Source organism: Microtus oregoni, unplaced genomic scaffold, assembly GCF_018167655.1.
Source record: "Microtus oregoni isolate MIOR12 unplaced genomic scaffold, Mior012 000016F_ref0000370, whole genome shotgun sequence".
In the NCBI taxonomy this organism is placed as follows: domain Eukaryota; kingdom Metazoa; phylum Chordata; class Mammalia; order Rodentia; family Cricetidae; genus Microtus; species Microtus oregoni.
In genome coordinates, this window is record NW_024543075.1 from 3,017,485 (window position 1) to 3,037,781 (window position 20,297).

The 20,297-nt window shown below is 54.2% G+C and overlaps 1 protein-coding gene across 3 annotated transcripts; it reads left to right on the forward strand.

Annotated features, from left to right (window-relative positions):
• Positions 1–280: 280 nt before the first annotated feature.
• Positions 281–18,837, forward strand: Dusp8 (dual specificity phosphatase 8). 3 transcript variants are annotated; one of them, XM_041666557.1, is made up of 7 exons: positions 281–441; positions 6,037–6,359; positions 7,870–8,008; positions 13,799–13,965; positions 14,656–14,815; positions 15,008–15,131; positions 15,334–18,837. In XM_041666557.1, the coding sequence occupies exons 2-7, from the start codon at positions 6,129–6,131 to the stop codon at positions 16,409–16,411; spliced, it is 1,899 nt and encodes a 632-aa protein (XP_041522491.1). In that variant the 5' UTR covers positions 281–441; positions 6,037–6,128; the 3' UTR covers positions 16,412–18,837. The 3 variants fall into 3 exon arrangements, with proteins under 3 accessions (XP_041522491.1, XP_041522489.1, XP_041522490.1); XM_041666555.1 differs by lacking the exon at positions 281–441 and adding an exon at positions 957–1,302; XM_041666556.1 differs by lacking the exon at positions 281–441 and adding an exon at positions 1,358–1,681.
• The last annotated feature ends 1,460 nt before the right edge of the window (positions 18,838–20,297 follow it).

Genomic DNA, 20,297 nt, shown 5'->3' on the forward strand with positions numbered 1-20,297 from the left:
GGATGCAAGTGGTTCCTGCTTGCAGGTGGACCAGGGTGGCCCAAGACTCCCCTTTCTTTCAGATCTGCCTGACCCCTGTGTATTTCTGCCCTAGTTGTAATTACCCGTGTTTTGTTCTGAGTGCTCACGTGATTGTGCTCACACAGTGGGATGAGGTCGACAGTCCCCAGTGGGCAGGGTCTCGAGATGTCGGGGTGGGAGCAGAGGACTGTTTCCAGCTGGCTTTTCACTGGAAGCGTCAAAGACAGAATGTCATAGGTAGGGGGCAGCGCCGCCAGGGGAGCATCGGTGGGTCTGGAGCACCGCCCCCAACCCCCATCCCCGTGTTCTCGGGATGAGTGACCTGAGGCAGACCACATCGCCTCGGAGCTTATTCCGCAAGGTGGAGAGCTGGGCTCCCACCTCCAGGGGTCGTGGAGAGGACAAACGCGGACGCCGCAGGTAGGGCGATTTGCGGGCGCGGCTCTCCCTGAGCGCGTGCCCGGGCCGCACCGGGGCTAGGGAGGCGCATTCTTGGAGAGCGTCCCCGCGTGAACAAAGGCTAGGGGAAGGAAAGAAACCAACGACAGCTCCGGTCTAGGAGGTCCGGGAGGGGAAGTCCCTCGCACACAGGGACAGTAGGCACAGATCAGAGTGGTGCAAGGCTGAGGGTTCTTGGAGCCACCAGGAGCCCTGGGCTGGGAAGGCTTCCTGGAGGTGGTAGCCGCGGCATGCGTGGCCCCTTTAAGAACCGGTGCCCGAGGAGCGCGGGGTGCAGGGGACCGAGGGCGGTGGCAGAAAGACCCACGGCTGCCGCCAGGGCTCCGCACCCAAGGCCCGCTCCGCTGACGTCACCTGCCCCCGAGCGGCCCACTCTGATTGGCTGCAGGTGACGTCAGGGGCTTTTTCGCTCGGCATGACCTCATCCCCCACCGGCAGCCCCGCCCTCCGCCCCGGGCCTGTCACTCGCGGCTCCCGCGGTGGCCCAGCCGGCTCCGCGGACCCCCGCCCCACCCGGACGCGGGACGCGGGACGCCGGACGCTGAGCCCGGCCGGAGCCGCCAGCCGCGCCCGCCGAGCCGCGGGCTGGGATGCGCGCTGTGAGCGCGCGTGCCCGACCGCAGTGCGCGCGCTCCGTCCCGAGCGAGCGCTCCCCGCGGTGGCGGCGACGACGACGGCGGCGGCGGCGACGCGCCCCGCGCGCCTCTCCGGCCCTTGCCCCGGCTGTGCGGGCCCCCGACGGGCCCATGGGTGGCCTGACAGAACGGGTGCCCTGAGCGCGGCACCGACGTCGGGGGCACCCCCACGGCAAGAGAGAGCCAGGTGAGCCGGGCGCGGGCACCGGTTCGGTTCGGAGCTGGGCCCGGGGAGTGCGGGAGGTTCAGCGGGTGAGCGCCCTGCAGTAGGCTCTTTGGAGCATCGAAGAAAGGATAGACGACTCTGCCCTGCGCACGGCGCGCGCTGCGAATCCGCGTCCGTCCGTCCTGAGCTGTCTTTCTCCGCGCATTCCTTCTTATTTGGAGAGACGTACATTAGAGACCTAGGGATTCGTGGGGGAGGGCTGAGATCCAGCACAGATCGCTGAGAGCCTCTGCAAGGCGCCCCCGCTGGCGGCCAGAATAGGAGAAGGTCGTCCCCGGCAGCAGCCTGAGGCCGGCGAGATGCGAAACCTCCAACGCCAGAAGGTCGGCTCCGGCCTGTGGTAGGCTCCGTGTCTGGAGGGGAGACCCTAGGACCCCCCTCTCCGGCTCTCTGATAGCTGTCAGGTCACCCCCACTTCGGGATGCTCCATTGGCCTCTGCGGATAAAGAACATCCTTACCCGACGCAGAGGCAGCAAGCGCGATGCTGGGGGAGGGGCCCCGTACAGCCGCCTCCTGCAGCCTGTCTCCCTGTCCTATCTGCCCACCGTGGGAGGGAGCGGCCAGTCAGCCGCCACGGGTACCTGTGGGGCAATCCTTGCAGGTGGAGGGGTAAAGACAGGCCCAGATTCCACTAAATCCAACCTCTTGGGTAAATTTGCCTTTGACTCCTTGTTGACAGGGGGTGCTGCGTTCTGCAGCAGAGAGATGGAAGCTCTGGTGATGCAGTGATGGGGGTGGGGGATCAGTGTGGCATCTGCAATGCTCTGTTGTGCAGCTTGGAGTGGGAGTGGGGGTGCTTCAGACCAGGGCCATAGATTCTTTCACTGTGGGAGTGGATTCAGAATGGAAATTCCGTGACCTGTAGACCCATCCTCACACTTGCTTGCCCCCCAGGGTAGCTGGGTAGGTGAGTGTAGCCTAGGATGCCAGGCTCTGCTCGAGGAGGTCAGAGTCCCTGTGCATCCACTCCTTGGTTAACAAGCACCTGCTACAGATGAGCAGATCATGTGACCAGGAGCTGTAGGTTCATCTTTATGTCTGACTGCTGAAGTCAGCTTAGGGACCTCAGGAGAGTTGCTGGGCAGGTTCTCTTTCTCTCTTGCCCTGTGCCCTTGGGGAGACTTGAGGCTACCTCCAGGGACTCAATATAGATACAGGAAGATGCTTCAAGGCAATGTGTCTAAGGCTCCTGGCAGCATCTCTCTTCTTGGGCTGATGTCCCAGCCCAGAAGTTTCAAATGGACAGGTGTTTCGGTGGGGTACATCTGTGGATCTGGAGTGACTCAGATATGCAGCTCATAGCGAAAACAGGGACAGAAGTTGAGCCCACAACAGAAGAAATAGTTATGTTGTGGTCCTAACAACCATTGTGAGCCAAAGAACTCTGGCTGGAACTCTCAGGACCACAGCTCTCTCAGGCTGTCTCTTCTTGGCCTGGCCATTTGCTTGAGACAATGTTTCTGCCCCCTGGTGCAGGGGAGCCTGGCTAGAGGAGCCATGGGCTCAGTTGCCATGCAGGAGCATTTGACACCCTCCCTCTCACCGGAGATGGTCTCTGCCAGGCTCCAGAAGTGCCCTGTGTGACAGTGAGCTGGCATATTAGTATCTTGGGCCCCTAATTGCTGACTCTTTCATGAGAGCTGCCTGACTGTGGGCAAGGATGCTCAGGCTAGACCACTGTGGGAGGGACCCAGTCTTACAAAGGCTGATGGTCCTGGCAACCATCTCTAGAAGGAGGGAATTCCTTGTTACTAGGCACTGAGAAAGAAGTAGCTTGGTATGGATGCCACCCAGGGGACTTGAGCTTTGGTTGGTCACATAAGGACTCAGGAACTGGAACATGCTGTGTGGAAACCCCAGTGTGAATGACTGGCGCTTGGTATATGGGCACCAGGAGCTTTGGTATACAGAAGACAAGGATGCATGTGCAACTGTATACTTCAGTCTTGCTCTCCAGGAGACTGTAATGCCGTATGTATGTGCAGATGGATACATTGACACATGTATAATTGCACTCAGGGACAAGATGGATTGTCACTATGGCATGCATCTGCCAGTGTGCAAAGGGATGTGTTCCTGTGCCCAGGAAACTGTGCCACAAGGGCTGGGCTGTGGACCTGGCCTGCAGCAATGGGGGCTGTCTGAGACTTCCCTGAGGGGCGTGGTCATTGGTTAAGCATGCCTAGGAGAGGCTTCCTCCTCCTGACTTTGGACTTAGGAATGCTTGCCTCCTGGCTCAAAATCCTTTGATGAAGATCTACAACCTCTGCTTAGAGGGTCCTTGACCACCCACAACCCCATTCAAGGCTCTGGAAGAGCAGACCGATAGCTGTTCTCCCTGGGAAGGACTGGGCAGGGAGTACTTGAGAGCATATGCTTTGCTCAGATTTTGCCTGGTCTATCTGTGCCCTGCTGACCTTCTCAGAATTGACCCCTGTATCTCTGTTTCTAGCCCCGGTAAATTCTAGGCCTGATGCCCAAAACTGAGGAAGCCAAGGGTGAGGGTACAAAGAGATGCTGTCAGGAAGTGCTACTGAAGACCAGCACCTGTGTGAGGGGGTTCATCCAAATCTTCGCAGTGCAGTATACCGACGGTCTCAGAGGAACAGGGAGCTCGAGAACTGCAGTGTGGGGCTGGGTCCTGGGAATTGGAGACAAGTAGGACAGGGTTGGAATAAGGGGCTCTGTTGCTGTCCTTAAGTGATAGGTCGGGACTACTGGGCACCTGCCATGGAGGAGTGGGAGCGTAGAAGAGGGAGACCTGCCTGATCTGCGGAGCAGCCTGCTTAGTGGCTGCTGCAGTAGGAGCTGCCGTTGCCTGGCACCTCTGCTGTTGCCATGGTAACATCGGAGGTGCTAACTTGCTAATGAGTCCCCCTCCGCTGCAAATAACAATACTGTAATGGTTAATGGGGCTCAGCTCCGGTTCTTAGGATTCCCTGGGAGGCAGAGGAAGGGACAGGTAACAAGCCTAAACAAAGCTGCCCCCATCCCACCCTCCACCAACCAGATCTCCCCTGCCCTTCCCTCTCAGGCTCTCAGGCTTCCCTTCCCTGCCATCCTCAGCCGCAGCTCCTTAGAGGTGCTGTGATGAGGGTCTTCAGAGGGTGCACCCCCAGCGTAGCTTCCCTCAGGGTAGTTCAAGGGCTGTTGCAGAGGCTAGGGCTGCATCTTTTCTAGCTCCCCGGACTAGTCCCTCTATGCTTCTCTTGATGCATTTAACCCGTCCCACTCACCTGGGAGGACGCGGAAACTACTGTGGGGCAGAGCCAAGGGAACAGCAAAGGCCCTCTGTGCCCCAGCATCTTGCACTATGGTTCTCTCAAAGACCTGGGTTTTCAGACTTATTGTCCAGCCCTGCTAGTAGGAGGGCTTGCTCCTTCCTCTGACCCGGGTCCTAACCATTAGCCTGTTGTTCCCTTATGCAAGATTCTGGTTAGAGCTCAAGGAAATGTCCCCAAACAGCTAAAATAGGCGTTAAATCAGACTTCTTTCATCAGACAGAGGACCATTTACACAAGTAGTTTATTTTCTGTGGAGCTTCCTCTGTGTGACTGGTCCAGGCCTGGCTCCCCAATGAAGGCTTGCAGAGGGGGCGGGGATATCAGGGATTAGTACCCCAACGCTCCTATTGACTGTGTACTGCCCAGGTCCTGGAAGTTGTGCCCTTGCATCAGCATGGCAGCTCTATCTAGGCTTTCCACAGGGCCCCAGGAAAGCCAGAGGACACTTCACCCCAGAATCCCTGGCTGCAGGGGAGGATTGGGAATGGGCCATGCCAGGTGAGGGCTCAAGTCTAAAGAGCTAAGTTCTTTCCTACCCCACTACATGTGTGAGGCTAGATGGGGGAGGTACTCTTTCACTTCCCACTGCCTCAAGCCTCAAATTTTCCCATTTTAAGGCAAACTCATTGTCCTGACACTGCATGTGTGGTGGGGGCTGCAGGGGAGACAGCACCTGACAGATGAGGGTCGTCAAGTCTGCTTGACAGGGCTTCTAGGTCCCTTGATGCCATCTATCTCCAGTTCCTTCACACATTCCCCAGCCCAAGAACCTCTAGGGTCAGACAGGAGGCCCAGCAGTTCCAAGCATCCTGTATACCCAATCTTCATCTTAGAGCTGACAGCCCCCATCCCTTTGTGCAATGGGTAGAATGCACCAACCTCAGCACACAACAGAAGCTCCCAAGCACCTGGCCTTCAGCCTCCAGGAGCCCGTGAATGGGGTGTGGGGGTTGGTCCTGCCCTCCTATATACCAGCATCCAGATGATGAGCTTAAAGAACCTTTCCTGGAGATGGAGTCAAGGAATTGGCCATGCAGCACTGTGTCAAGAAAGTGGGCAAGATTGGAGAATCCCCAGCTGGAAAAAGAGCAGAGAGACAAGCTTTGTACCCTAGGGTTCTGAGAAGAAGAAAATGCAGAGACCGATAGGACAGAGGTTCTAGATAGCTGCACACCAGTGCCCACAATAAGAATCCTCCTTTGGGGTCCTTATTTGTCCTCAGCCTTACATCAGAAGTAGGGGGTAGTCAGGGTCTCTTCTATGCACTCACCCTACTGGGTAAGGTGTTCATTCATCCATCCAGAAGGAAGGGCCCAAAGGACATGCCAGCTGCCAAACAGAGAAGCCGCTTAGGGGTCAGTTGTAGCTACTCAGATCCTGCCATCTGCTGACCAATCACCTTTCCCTCAGGTCCAGCGCCATGTACTAGGGTACCCAGAACGCTGCAAGGCCACGCCCTCCTCGCTTCAGGGGTCACCCTCCCCACTGCCTACCACCCCACCATGGCTGGGGATCGGCTCCCGAGGAAGGTGATGGATGCCAAGAAACTGGCCAGCCTGCTGCGTGGCGGGCCTGGGGGCCCTCTGGTCATCGACAGTCGGTCCTTCGTGGAATACAACAGCTGCCATGTGCTGAGCTCTGTGAATATCTGCTGTTCCAAGCTAGTGAAGCGGCGCCTTCAGCAGGGAAAAGTGACCATTGCTGAGCTCATCCAGCCCTCGACACGCAGCCAGGTACCTGTGTCCCACCATTGCATCCATAATCCCTGGGGCTGACCATTCCTGAACAAGCACGCACTTGTCACCTCTGAAGGAAACTGGAGCTCCTCGACCTGGTACCCAAGAGTCCTCTGATGAAGCTCATCCCCTTCTCTGTCCCCTAATTCCAAACTGGGTTTCTTGGGGGTCACAGCTGAGAGTGCTGTAGCCTTTAGTGAGACCTTCCTCTAGAAGTGGGGGAGGAGCCCCTTTGTCTACCCATCTTCAAGGCAGGGTAAGAGGGAAGAATTGCTGAATGGATACGGGAAGTGGGATTGCACAGAGGGTAGACCAGCGTAGGTGCAGTCGGCTGGTGCTTTCTGAGGACAGGGACAGCTGGGTCTGGCCACTCTGACTGTAGTGAGGCCAGGAGGGAGTAACTAAGGGGATTATACTAGGCAGACCATTTCACCAGCTTCCCCATTCCTCCTGCCACCTCTCAGAGTCTTCAGTGACCCAGAATGCTCTCTGCGACCCCCAAGAAGGAACTTCCTTCCACAGAGGAAGGGACCAATTTCTCCCCAGGTCTATCCAGTGCATCAGCTGGAGAGGGACTAACCTATCCAGGAGTGTGTGTGGCCTGGGATAGCACCAGCTACCAACTGCTCCCACCTCCTTTGGGTTAGATTGCCTGCCAATGGAACCAAGGCTTTGGGAGGGTTTCCAGTCTCCAAACTGCCCGCATCCAAGCTATGAAGTGAGAGAACCCAGGTGGGGTGCCGCTTGTCGGAAGTCCCCCACTCCAAGGTCAGAGCTGGCTCCCTGTGGTGCCAATGAAGGGAATCCAGTGATTAATCACCCCCAGCGAGGACTTCAGCCAGAGTGTAATCCTATTGGCTGCTGATGACATCATCCGGCCTGGGGTTGACAGCTCAGCTGGCTTAAAGGCTGAGTGTGCTTGGGAGGCAGGGACATCAGCCTGTCTGAGCAAAAGGTCCCTCAACATCTGGCCCTAAGGCCTCCATAGTGGGGAGAGAGGAAGAACCCCAGCTCCTAGTTTCTGCCTCCTGACCTGGTGATATTTGGGAGGGGAGTCCTGTTACAGCCTTAGTTTCTCCATCAGGGGCTGGGGGGCAGCAAAAAAGAAAAGAGAGATACTGGTCTTCTAGGAAGCCTAGGAGCCAGCCCAGGCTCTGTGTATGTGCTCTCTGGGTCCCCGTTATACCTACCTGTATTCTTTTTTTTTTTATTTTTTTTTTTTTATTTTTTTTTTTTTTCCTACCTGTATTCTTTAACATTTCAAGTTCTGGTACTTTTATCCATGAGGGGCATGGCTGCCCAGAACTGGAGCCACCCCCAATCCCTAGTCCTGTCTGGTGCAAAGCCTGATGGTGGAGCCATGGGTTTTTTTTTGTTTTGTTTTGTTTTGTTTTGTTTTTCTGCCTAGCCACGGGAGTGAGAAGGAGAATGGCAGCAGCCCCTGCCTCCTGTCCTCTGGCACCTTGATCTTACAAATGGCCTAACTTCTGCCCTTATGGTCCCCTAGGTGGATGCCACAGAACCACAGGATGTGGTAGTGTATGACCAGAGTACACGAGATGCCAGTGTGCTGGCAGCAGACAGTTTCCTGTCCATCCTGCTCAGCAAGCTGGACGGCTGCTTCGACAGTGTGGCCATCCTCACAGGTGAACTTCGGGAATGGGCCAGGGCTGTGGGATATACCTCCTCTTCCAAACACCCCTCCCCATGCACTTCTCTAGGACTAGAAGTGTCAGAGGAGAAGCAGAATTACTGGGACAGTAGGAGGAGCCTAAAGCCTCTAGATTTCTCAAAACCCACCTCTGCCTGCAATAGCAGAAGAGGTAGACAAGCAGGAGCTCCCCCAAAACCATGCTTTTGGTAGAGAGGGAGCCGGGGATCCAGGCTACAACCGGTTTCTATCTCAAGGAGAGGAAGTGAAGGCTTTACCTCCTGAAAACTTCAGTCTATCCCAGAACTGGTCACATAGCAGGGACCTTACTCAGACAAGGTACCAGCTGGCCACAGGTCATCTCACTACTCCATCGTGGCTGCTACTTAAGGGATCAGCAGAGTGTCTCTCTGGACTACCTGTGCTCCAAAAGCAGTCTGGCCAGCTGGCCTCCAGTCCCTACTCAGAGTCACACACACCCGCTGACTCATGTCTCATACTCCTACTCTCAACCATGTGCTTAGACACACTCACCCTCAGGCCGCGGCTGAAAGGGCTTTTGTAGATTCTACCTCCCCGAGAGGCAGCCTAGATTCCTAAATAGCTGCTGGAGTGGGCTTGTTCAAGGATGCCTACTCCGGCCGGCTGGAATCTAGGCCCTTTGCTGATGCCCTCTGCCCATGCTGGTGGCCTCTGCATAGCACAGAGCTGATGGAGTGTCCTCCACACCCACCCGCTGCATATGGAGTGGAATAAGTGGGTAGGTAGCCAGACCAGTTCAATGGCCTCGAAATCCCATGAGCACCATGACATCTAGCCCAACTGGAGAGGGAGAGCTGAGAGGATCTGGACAGCTTTAGCCAGACTACTAGGTAGATGAATCCAACCTGAGGGGCTTCGAGTGGTTTGGAGGCTCAGTATCATGGGTAGGGTGAGTTGTCTATTTGGATCTGAGTTATGTAGCATCATGCTCTGGGCCAGTATGGTCAAAGGATAGCTGTGTGTCTACGTACCGTGAGCCTCAGGTATCAGCCACATGCACCTCACTCTGGGATTGGTGCAGATGATGAGCCTGTCTGAGTAGGAGTCATAATTTATTGTGCATTTGAGAATTCCTGGAACCAGGAGCCACATAGCTGTACCATAGTTCTAGCCTTCTGGGCTTAGTTTGGGAGGAAGAGGAGTTTGGACCTTTTTATAAGCTCACTAGGCCTACAGGAATACCTCCTGTATCTAACTCACCACCCTAGTCATGAACGGAAGCATGAGGTTCTTCTGAAAATGTGAAGGGCTCCAGAGCAGCGCCCTTCCTGGCCCTAGCAGGACAGCTCAAAATCTAGCAGGTTCTGTCTCTTGGGCCAAGGGCAAGGGGCAAGGACAATTTTGGAGGCAGGAGAAGTCCTGGGCTGGGATCCTCCCAAAGGATTCATCTGGACCTGGTTGTGCTCTATCCAGCCCCCTCTGCAGTTCTAGATGTCTGCCTTGCCAAGTTTACTGGGGGGGTGGAGTTCCTGGTCAAGGCAGTGTGAGACAGACTCAGAGTGGCAACACATCGGCCTGGCCCCTGCTGAGTTAGCGTAGAATCAGAAGCAGACTTCCGAGCAGGGGCTGGGGTGATTTCACAGCACACAAATAGCTCTTTGGCCCCCTGGCCAAATACAACAGAGACCAGGCCTTCTTTAAACATCACCCTGTGGCTGGTGCTCACAGGAAGCTCAGGAAGATGGCCAGTGAAGGCAATCAGGAGAGGGTACTGAGAACCCAAGCGGTGCCCTCACAGTGGTATTTTCTAGGGGGATGTGCCTTAGGGTTTCTTTTTGTTTTGTATTTTTTTTTTTTTTGGACACAGGGTTTCTCCGTGTATCCCTGATGTCCTGGAACTCATTCTGTAGACCAGGCTGTCCTGGAACTCACAGAGATCCACCTACCTCTGCCTCCCAAGTGTTGAATTAGGAGCGGCGGGGCTGCGTCCCCAGCACCCCGGCTGCTTCCATGCTAGCTTATGCCGAAATAACAACACACAAACTGTATTCATTTAATCACTGCTTGGCCCATTTCTATCTAGCCTCTTCTAGGCTAATTCTCACATATTAATTTAGCCCATTTCTAATCATCTGTGTAGCGCCCCTAGGTGCGCTTACTGGGAAGATTCTAGCCTATGTCCATCCTGGGTCGGAGCTTCATCGCGTGCGTCTGCCTGGGAGCTGGGAGCATGGCGTCTCTCTGAGGCGTCTGCTCCCGAGAGGAGAGCTGTGGAGTCTGAGCTCACTTCCTCTTCCTCCCAGCTTTCTGTTCTGTTTACTCCTCCCACCTATCTTCTAACCAATGAGGGCCAAGCAGTTTCTTTTTATTTAACCAATGACCTTCCTCCATCACCCAAGTACTGGGATTAAAGGTCACCTGGCTAGTTAGAGTTTCTATTGCAGTGAAGACACACCATGACCACAGCAACTCTTTTTAAAAAAAAAAAAAATGCCGGGCGATGGTGGCGCACGCCTTTAATCCCAGCACTTGGGAGGCAGAGATAGGCGGATCTCTGTGAGTTCGAGACCAGCCTGGTCTAGAGAGCTAGTTCCAGGACAGGCTCCAAAGCCACAGAGAAACCCTGTCTCGAAAAACCAAAAAAAAAATTATTTATTATGTATACAATATTCTGTCTGTGTATTCCTGCAGGCCAGAAGAGGGCACCAAACCCCATTACAGATGGTTATGAACCACCATGTGGTTGCTGGGAATTGAACTCAGGACCTTTGGAAGAGCAGGCAATGCTCTTAACCTCTGAGCCATCTCTTTAGCCCCCACAGCAACTCTTATAAAGGAAAATATTTTATTGGGGCTGGCTTATAGTTCAGAGGTTTAGTCCATTATCATCATGGCAGGAAATGCGGCAGGAAGCAGAGTAGTACACAGGCAGACATGGTGCTGGAGAGGTTCTACATCTGGATCTGCAGGCAGCAGGAAGAGTGAGACAGTGGGCATGCCTTGAGCATCTGAAACCTCAAAGCCTGCCCTCAGTGACACACTTCCTCCAACAACAAGGCCACACCTCCTAATAGTTCCACTCCCTGTGGGCCTGTAAGCCATTTTTATTCACACCACCACAGAGGGTAATGAACTTAGTCCCTTTTTTCCACAAGTAAAGTTAGAGTTTATTAGGGAAGAGTTTTAACCTAGGTCTCAGTATGCTTTAGTTCTTTGTGCTGCTGTGTTAATCTAATCAAATGTAACTTCAGGGAGGAAGGGTTTATCTGGCTCCCCGGTATGGGTATAGCCATCATGGTGGGGAAATTAAGACTGCAGGAGCCTGAAGTAGCTGATCACATCACATCCACAATCGGGAACAGAACTGCAGATGTGGGTAGGCTGCAGCTCAACTCACTTTTTGTGTTTTGTACCATCCTGGATCCTCTGCCCAGGGAATGGCTATGTTCATAACTAAGATGGCTCTTCCCACATTAATGAACATAATCAAGATAACTCCCTACAAGCTTGCCAGAGAAGCCTCTCCTGAGTGATTCTATATTCTGTCGAGTTAGCAATTAACCATCACAGTGTGCATCGTTAGAGAAAGGGGGAGGGAGGAAGGGGCTTTAGCTTTTTAAACAGCAGGCAGACCCTTAGCTAGAAGCTGGTGTGACCTGTCATTGTACTATCATTGTGGAATGTGAGCCAGTGATGTCACAGCTATGAAACAAACAGGCTCTGAAGCCTGGAGATGCTGACATGTCCGAGACTCTGTTGGGTAGAGATGGCTGTAATCAGACCAGAGCAAACCTGACCATCTGTAGGCTGGACCGTGCCAAGTCCATTGCACAAAGAAATGCATGTTTTTATATGTGTCTCCCTGTAAACATCAGGCATGATAATGGCACTGTCTCTGGCCTCCCAAGTTCAGGGGGTAGAGGCTGTGTATGGGAATGTTCTATAGGAGAAAGAGCTTCAGGGATGGTCAGAGCATTTTCTAGGCCTCCCAGAGACTTACTAATAGCTGAGATGCACTCATTCAACCTTGGCACCCCCATTTCCAGCCACTCACATAGCCTGGGAGAGCCCCCCAAATACCTTAAGCCTCAGGCCTTGAGGGGGATAGAGTCCATAAAAGGAATCTGGAAGGGCGTGTAAGGGCCTCAGCCCAGCCTGGGAACTTTCTAAGGTTCTGAGAAGGCTGGGGTTACTATACTTGGCAAAAACATTTGAACCTCCCTCCTGTGGGTAGGGTGGACAGGGGTCTCTGGTAGAATTCCTCCTCTGGACAGGCTGTGGAGGAAAGACTAAGACCCAGGCTTCTGGCCAAGTAACGAGAAGACAAAAGGGGCTGTAATCTATGGAAGGGGCTGTGCAGAGGCACCATCCCTCTAGGGCCGACCGTGAGTGGTCACGGTGCCCAGCTCAGCCTCCCCTTGGAATGTAAGCTGCAGCATTGCTGCTAGTACCACCTTCTCCTCTAAGGCCACCAAAGATAAGATTTCATTGAGGAGGTAGGGAGCAATACATCAGATGTACTGGTTGAGGGGTTGTGCATACTGTCTATGAGCTGGGCCAGTGTGAAGGCAAAGGTAGAAGCTTCCCTGTTCTTAGAGATTATCCAGGTCCTAGCACCTGCCTCTTTCAAGACTGGGAAAAGCAGGGTGTGTGTGTGTCTGTCTGTCTGTGTATGTGTGTGTGTGTGTGTGTGTGTGTATGTACGTGTACACACGCACCCCAGAACACTATCTTCACTTCCTCCCATGAGACACATTGGGTCTTAGCCCAGGCATCCTGTGCTCGGATGGTGTGATTGAGACCAGAAACTGAGCTCACTTGCTTGTCAGAACTTGGCATCATGGAGTATAGGAAGTCCCATTCTGCTGAGCTCACCTCACCATGTTAAGAGCTGGTTTTTGGATGAACCCCAGCCAGGTTAGATGTGGCTGGGTTTATTTTTACCTCATTATAATTGTGTTTTTCTGAGTCTGTTAACAATGCTGTATGGCAGGCAAAATAAGGAAACTGAGGCCAGAGGCATGCCTTGCCTGAGGTCACTCAGTCAGATGTACCAGAGGAGCCGTCTTGGGTATCTCAAAATGGTGGGGGGTTTCCTTCCCTAGCCCAGAGTCTCGATCTTGGGTGTATCTAAACAGTGGCAACAGGGAGCAAGCTGTTTGTTCCCTGGGTGCAGGCTTCCCTGTTTCTCTGTCATCTCCTGCTGGGTAGACTGGAGCCATGGCTGAACCACAAATGCCCTGTGGGCTATGGCAATTCCAGTGGGTGATGTCATGCCCAAAGAGGCCCCACCTCAGAAGCCCTTTCCTCCCAGGCCTGGCACTAGAGTCCAGGCCTATGGCTTCCAGCCAACTGGAGTCAGGGAGGGATTGCATCAGCATTGAGAGAGGCTAAGTGCCAGCCTGGCCCCAGGCCAGTGATGTACAAGGGTTGGGAAAGAACTTGCCTTGCCACACCTGGGGAATAAGAGACCCCTGATAAGGTCTGAGCTGTCCCTTGCCTGGCTTCCAAGTGCTGTACTGACAGGCCACCTTAACCCCACATTTATGGGCATCAAAGCCATGCCCCTGAGCCGGTCCCTAATTAGCCTGAGGAGGAATGTGGGCGTAGGTGCCTGCTCTAAATGGGCAGCAGCACAGCCCCCAGTGCTGCAGAGAAGGACAAGTAGCCTGCCAGCAAGAGTGCAGGTGCTAGGCCAGAAGCGGGCTGGGCTTGGGGTCCACAGTGTGTGGCTAAGCCCAGAGGAACTCTCCTGCCCTGGCTGGCCAGCCTCCTTAAAAGCCTTCTGTGTCTCCTCCCACAGGGGGCTTTGCCACCTTTTCCTCCTGCTTCCCAGGCCTCTGTGAAGGAAAACCTGCCACCCTACCATCCATGAGCCTCTCTCAGCCCTGCCTGCCTGTGCCCAGTGTGGGCCTGACCCGTATCCTGCCTCACCTCTACCTGGGCTCTCAGAAAGATGTCTTGAACAAGGTGAGTGCACGGGGGCGGGGGGGGGGGAGCACCACTGGTGGTGTAAAGAGGCGGGATCTGGAATTGGGTCCTAAGGTAGTGTGAAGGGAAGAGCAGGTGATAGATGAGTATGGGGTGGGACCACAGGAGGACCCAGAGCCCCAACACACTGGACCACAGCATTGCCCAGGGAGGAACCCAGTGAGGCTAGGTGGAAGAGCAGGCTCCCGGACTCCTCTGTGGTGGGGCGCTGGAAGCCTACATGCCAAACTGCTTCTGTCACTGGGCCACTGGCCAGCTCTGAAAGAATCCCATGTTTTAAAAATGGCGAGGAGGGGAAAGGATGAAGGCACTGCCCAGGCAACCATAAAATTCCTAGGAGCAGTCTGTAGATGTGGCTTGCAGAAGCCATCCTTCCAATACCGATCAGTGGGCTCAATCAATGGTTGGGATGAGAAGGGGTTCCTGGGGCCAGTCTTTCCCATATAGCAAGATCCTGAACAAAATCTAAGGCTCAGGAGCATCACAAGACTTTAGAGTCCTTCTATTCTGCAGAAAGAGGGAGGGAGGGGGAGGGAGAGGGAGGGAGGGAGGGAGGGAAGAAGGGAGGGAGGGAGGGAGGGAAGAGAGAGACTGAGACTCTCAGCTCCTCCTCTAGGGGCTTTGCTTTTCTTTGCTACCCCATTCTGACCCATCTTCCTATCCCTCCAGGATCTGATGACCCAAAATGGAATAAGCTATGTCCTCAATGCCAGCAACTCCTGCCCTAAGCCGGACTTCATCTGTGAGAGCCGTTTCATGCGCATCCCCATCAACGACAACTACTGTGAAAAGCTGCTGCCTTGGCTGGACAAGTCCATTGAGTTCATTGGTGAGGGGAGGGGAGACGGGGAGGCTGGCTCGAGGGAAGAGTGGGCAGAGGGGAGGATTACCCCTGGGGACACCCCGCTCTGGGAAGTCACCCACACCGTCTGCCATAGGGAGGGTAGGGGCCAACCTTGGGCAGGGAGGAATAGTGCAATCTCAGTCCTCACCTGGTCCTCCACTATCCACCTGCCCCCAGATAAAGCCAAGCTGTCCAGCTGCCAAGTCATTGTTCACTGTCTGGCTGGCATCTCTCGCTCTGCCACCATCGCCATCGCCTACATCATGAAAACCATGGGCATGTCCTCGGACGACGCATACAGGTACTCTTCCCCTCCCATGTCTTAGGGACCTGGAACTCCACAACCAATGGCTAACAGTGTTGCCCCCCCCCCTTCCTCTCTCCACCCACTACTGCCCTGGCAGGGAGGGAAAACCAGAACCCAACACAAAACTTGGGTACCTCAAGGCACAGGGGGAAAATCAGCACAAGCCTGTTCTGACAAATTTCTCTTGCTTGTCCAGGTTTGTAAAGGATCGGCGCCCCTCCATCTCTCCCAACTTCAACTTCCTGGGCCAGTTGCTGGAGTACGAGAGGAGTCTGAAGCTGCTGGCTGCCTTGCAGAGTGATGGACCTCACTTGGGGACCCCTGAGCCCCTCATGGGCCCGGCAGCAGGCATCCCACTGCCCCGGCTGCCACCATCTACCTCAGAGAGCGCTGCCACTGGGAGCGAGGCAGCCGCTGCAGCCAAGGAGGCCAGCCCAAGTGCTGGAGGGGATGTTCTGATCCCCAGCACAGCTCCAGCCACCAGCGCACTGCAGCAGGGCCTGCGTGGCCTGCACCTCTCCTCTGACCGCCTCCAGGACACCAACCGCCTGAAGCGCTCCTTCTCCCTGGACATCAAGTCAGCCTATGCACCCAGCAGGAGGCCTGACTTTCCCGGCCCACCGGACCCCGGCGAAGCTCCAAAGCTCTGCAAGCTGGACAGCCCATCTGGGGGGACACTGGGTCTGCCCTCGCCCAGTCCAGACAGCCCAGACTCTGCTCCAGAGGGGCGTCCACGACCCCGCCGGCGACGGCCCCCAGCCAGTTCTCCGGCCCGCTCCCCGGCTCATGGCCTGGGCCTGAACTTTGGAGACACGGCCCGGCAGACTCCGCGGCATGGCCTCTCGGCCCTGTCGGCACCCGGACTACCCGGCCCTGGCCAGCCGGCTGGCCCCGGGGGCTGGGTGCCGCCACTGGACTCCCCCGGCACACCGTCGCCGGACGGACCCTGGTGCTTCAGCCCGGAGGGCGCTCAGGGCCCGGGCGCCGTGTTCTCTGCCTTTGGCAGGGCGAGTGCTGGTGCACCTGGACCGGGTGGCGGCAGCAGCAGTAGCAGCAGCGACCTGCGGAGGCGGGAGGTGCTGCGGGCTGAACCCCGGGACGTGCGGACCGGCTGGCCTGAGGAGCCTGCTTCAGATACACAGTTCAAGAGGCGCAGCTGCCAGATGGAGTTCGAAGAGGGCATGGTGGAGGGGCGGGCACGCGGCGAAGAGCTGGCAGCTCTAGGCAAGCAAGCCAGCTTCTCGGGTAGTGTGGAGGTCATCGAAGTATCGTGACCCTTCAAGAGTCCCTGAGCCCCCGCTCCAGCTAGGCCAGGTATAAATATATATTATATATAACACACAGAAAGGTAAATGGTTTTACTGCAATTTTTATCAAGAAGTAAATATTTCAATTTTTTATTTATTTAAGCTAGTGATCTGGCAACTGTGCGGGGCAGTCCTCAAGCTCTGTTTTTACTGTCTGATATTTAAACTGAAACAGGTTTCTAAGCAATATGAGGCCACCTTCAATCCCAAACTGGATTGACAGGCCTGGGCCCCTCCTTCCCCACCTCCCCTCTGGAAATAGTACTGACCTTGCAAAGAGCTGCCCAGCTTTCCTGCACTTTTTACATAAGAAAAGGGGGAAAAGGAGAAAGATAACCCTTATTTGCCACAAACTGAGCCGCAGACCCCTTGCCTTTCCTTTCCTTCCTCTCCTGGTCTCTCCTCTCCTGTCTTTCATGTCTTGGGCTCTGTAGCAAAGCCATAGATAGGTAAGGGGAGGGGGAGACCCTAGTGTCCCTGCAGAAGGCCCCACTAGCAGCCCCCCACACACACACCTCAAGTTGCCAAGTCTTAGTGGCATAGGGGTACCCTCTCTGCCTGTCCATTACCCCAGGGATGTTCCTTGGCAGGTCTTGGTGGGCACTGGGCCCAATGGACCAGAGTTTTCAGGGAGACTTGGCCAAGAGGTGTGGGGGGGGGTTCCTGAGAGCCAGATGAGGTAGCCCCCAAGGCAAGGATGGAGTAGACAAAAGAGCTCACACTCCTGCAAGAGTGAGATCCAGTTCCTCAAAAGGGCCCAGGAGGCCATTCAGAGGAGGAGTCTCTCTTTCCTTTGCAGATGCTCTTGCCCATTGGGAAGCCCAGTTAGACTCCCCAGCATGGACTGGGGTAGTGCCCAATGCTGCAGGCAGGGGCAGCTAGACTAACTGGGGCTGGCAGGGGCTAGCTCTGCTGGTCAGAGGGGAGTTCTGGGTCCAGTATAAATGGGGGTAGATTCACGCTCTCCTTCTAGGTTCTTCCTGCCCCTGGAAGGACTTGGAATTCAGGTGCACCTGCAGGTTGAGGGGCCTCTGGAGCAGGCCTCCTTACAGATGGAGTCAAGCACCTACCAAGCACATGAGTTTCCAGGAAGTGGGAATCCTCAGCTTTGGGAGAACTCTCTCCAAGCAGAGAAATACCCCATCTAGACACAGAGATGCTGGGGAAGTCCTTGGTGACTACCCCATCCCCACAGGGGCTTCTCAGGAGAGAGTCCCCTGTGTGCTCCCTTCCCAGGGTACTTTCCCACTGTCTTCAAGATGAGATTCTAGCCTCCACCAAAGGTGGCTTTTTTTCTTTTTCTTTTCTCTTTTTCTTTTTTGGCTCAGAGCCAATCTAGAAGCAAGGACAGGAGAAAAGTACCAACCACCCTTGCTGAATATCCTCTTGGACCATTTGGGACCCAAAGGTTTGAGGCAGAATAAGGGCTCTTGCCCTAAGAGCTCCTCAAGTGTGTAAGTGGGGCTATCCTTCGAGGAAGAAGCCAGGGGCTCGGTAATAGGCAGCTGGGGCAGGACAGAGTCCTGGAGAAAGACCTAGGATGGCACCTTTCTACCCCACCTCCCTTGCTGTGTCCTTCTGTTTGTTCTTTTGACCACTACCCTGTGTTCCTGTCATTCTCCTTAAGCAAAAGTCCTGTTGCAGTTCTCTTGACCCCACCCGTCCTGATCCCTGAGAAAATAAGATATTGTTGTATTTGCAATCTATGGATTAGAGGTTTAAGTATTTATTATTATTATTGGTTAATTATTATTATTATTAATTATGTAAATTTCCCTCCTGTCTGTCATTGAATTTCTAAGGTGACCCTGGGTGTGGAGGATGCACTGGCTTCCCCCTCCTTGCCCTCACCCTACTGCTGTCCAGGAGATAGTAGTATGTGGCCACCAGTCGGACCCTGAAGATCCCCCTTGGGTCTGGTCCCTCCCCTCTCTCTGTGGAGATATGGCATCTATCCTGAACACATGGGGCCCATTAGCCTCAGTCTGTCTCTGTTCTCACTCATGGCCCTGGTCACCCTAAAGTGAGCAGACAAGATGGAGGATAAGGTCCCAGCTGCCTGCTCTGATACAGGGTGGAGAGAGGTGGAGCATAGGCCTTCCCTGGTGGCTCTTCACCCACTGTCCAACATGTGGAGGATATAGGGTCCTCCTGAGCCTCTCTTGCTCTCTTACCCCTCATACCTGGTCACTGCCTGGCACTGGAATGACCCAGAATGCACCTGGCCCCTCCTGTTGTTTTCTGGAAAGTCCAGTATAGGAGAGGTAGCTGGTCCCTTGCCCAAGGACCAGGGTGCCAGCTTCCCCCTTGGGACCTTTCCCCATGAGGCCGCACTTTCCCATCCCTCCTTTTGTATTTGAAACAATGTGTTGTAATAAATCATAAGAACGATGTTTTCCCCAGGCCTCTGCTGCCTCTTTCTTAGGGCTGGTTGTGGGAGAGGTTGGACACTGGGGGCTGTGGCAGTCTGGAGGTTCCAGGAGTCAAGGGCCTGGTAGGTTGTGCCTGCAAAGTGGGCAGAGGGGAGAATCTGAGGCTTATCCTTGGTAGACCAGGTATAGAGGAGGGGCATAGGACCTGGAATGAACTCCTAGGATGTAAACTACCCATTTTATTATCTGCTTTTTTTATGACTGAAAACTAGGTAACTTTAAATATCAGTTTGCAGGCTGGGGAGATGCTTCAGTCAGTACAGTGTTTGCTGGGCAAGTATGCGTACCTGAGTTGGATCACCAGAAGCCAGGTACACTGGCATGCACTTGTAATCCCAGTAGTGGGAGGCAAACAGAAGGATCTTGGTGCTCCCTGGCCAAGCCTAGCCTACTTGGTGCCCCAGGCCAACTTGTTTATGTCTCAAAACGCAAGTTGAATGGCACCTGAGGTTGATCTCTGTGCACATACACATGTAAACTGCATATGCATGTGCACACACAGAGCCCAATTCACTTGTCAACTCCCCTCCCAAGACAATCCTACTGTAAACAGCTCACTCCTTGCCTTTTCCCATACACATACCCCACCATGGTCTTTTCAACAGACACAGGGTTTACAAGGAATTCTTTTACGTGACATGAGCACCAAAAGCATGCTGATGGTGCTGACTTCTGCAACACACATACTAAAACTGGAACAGGATGGAGATCAGCATGGTCTTTGTGCAAGAACAACACATAGATTCATGATGAATTCCATATATTTGAGACCCCCCCCAGTAACCTGATAACTGACTCCTAGTGAAGCCCACCTTTTTTGATCTCCCAGAGGATGTGCCCTTGGCCACGACTGTAGCCCCCTCTGCTTCATCCGTTTCCTCATCACTCCTGTGGTAGGGAAGGGTAAAGGGGATAAGGTGCAGATCTTGGGTCATGAGCTTCTCAACAGTCATCTTTTTAATCACCCTGCCTGAGACCAGGAGTCTCTTCCCTGCTCCTTTCCCCCTTTATTTTGCTCTCATCCCCACCACAGATCTTTGGATTGGATGATTTCTGACATCTCCAATTTTTTTTTTAAAGTTTGTTTTTGTAATAAATAAATAATAAACAAACAAATAAATGGAAGCATACTAGAGTGTCTGATGTGAGCCCATCCTTGTCTTCAGACACAGGGTTCCTCTCTCTGGACAGACTGCCCCTACACCAGTGCAGACCGGCCAGGGTCCAGGCTAACCTGCTATATGTCATTACAAGTCATGTGGCCGTGGACATCCATGTACCATTCCATAGGACAGACTTCCAGATCTGGCTTTTCTGGGCCACCTCAACATGTGGTTCTCATCTTAACAGTCTCTGTGTGGACTACCCTAGATGCCCTGTGGAAATTCCTAAGTGGGCTTCTTGGAGGATCTTAGTCCTCA

Coding starts and splice junctions, on each gene's coding strand:
- Dusp8 (XM_041666557.1), top strand. CDS start 6,129: ATGGCTGGGGATCGGCTCCCGAGGAAGGTGATGGATGCCAAGAAACTG. Junction 8,009..13,798: donor CAGTGTGGCCATCCTCACAG/GTGAACTTCGGG, acceptor CTCCTCCCACAG/GGGGCTTTGCCACCTTTTCC. Junction 15,132..15,333: donor TCCTCGGACGACGCATACAG/GTACTCTTCCCC, acceptor TTGCTTGTCCAG/GTTTGTAAAGGATCGGCGCC.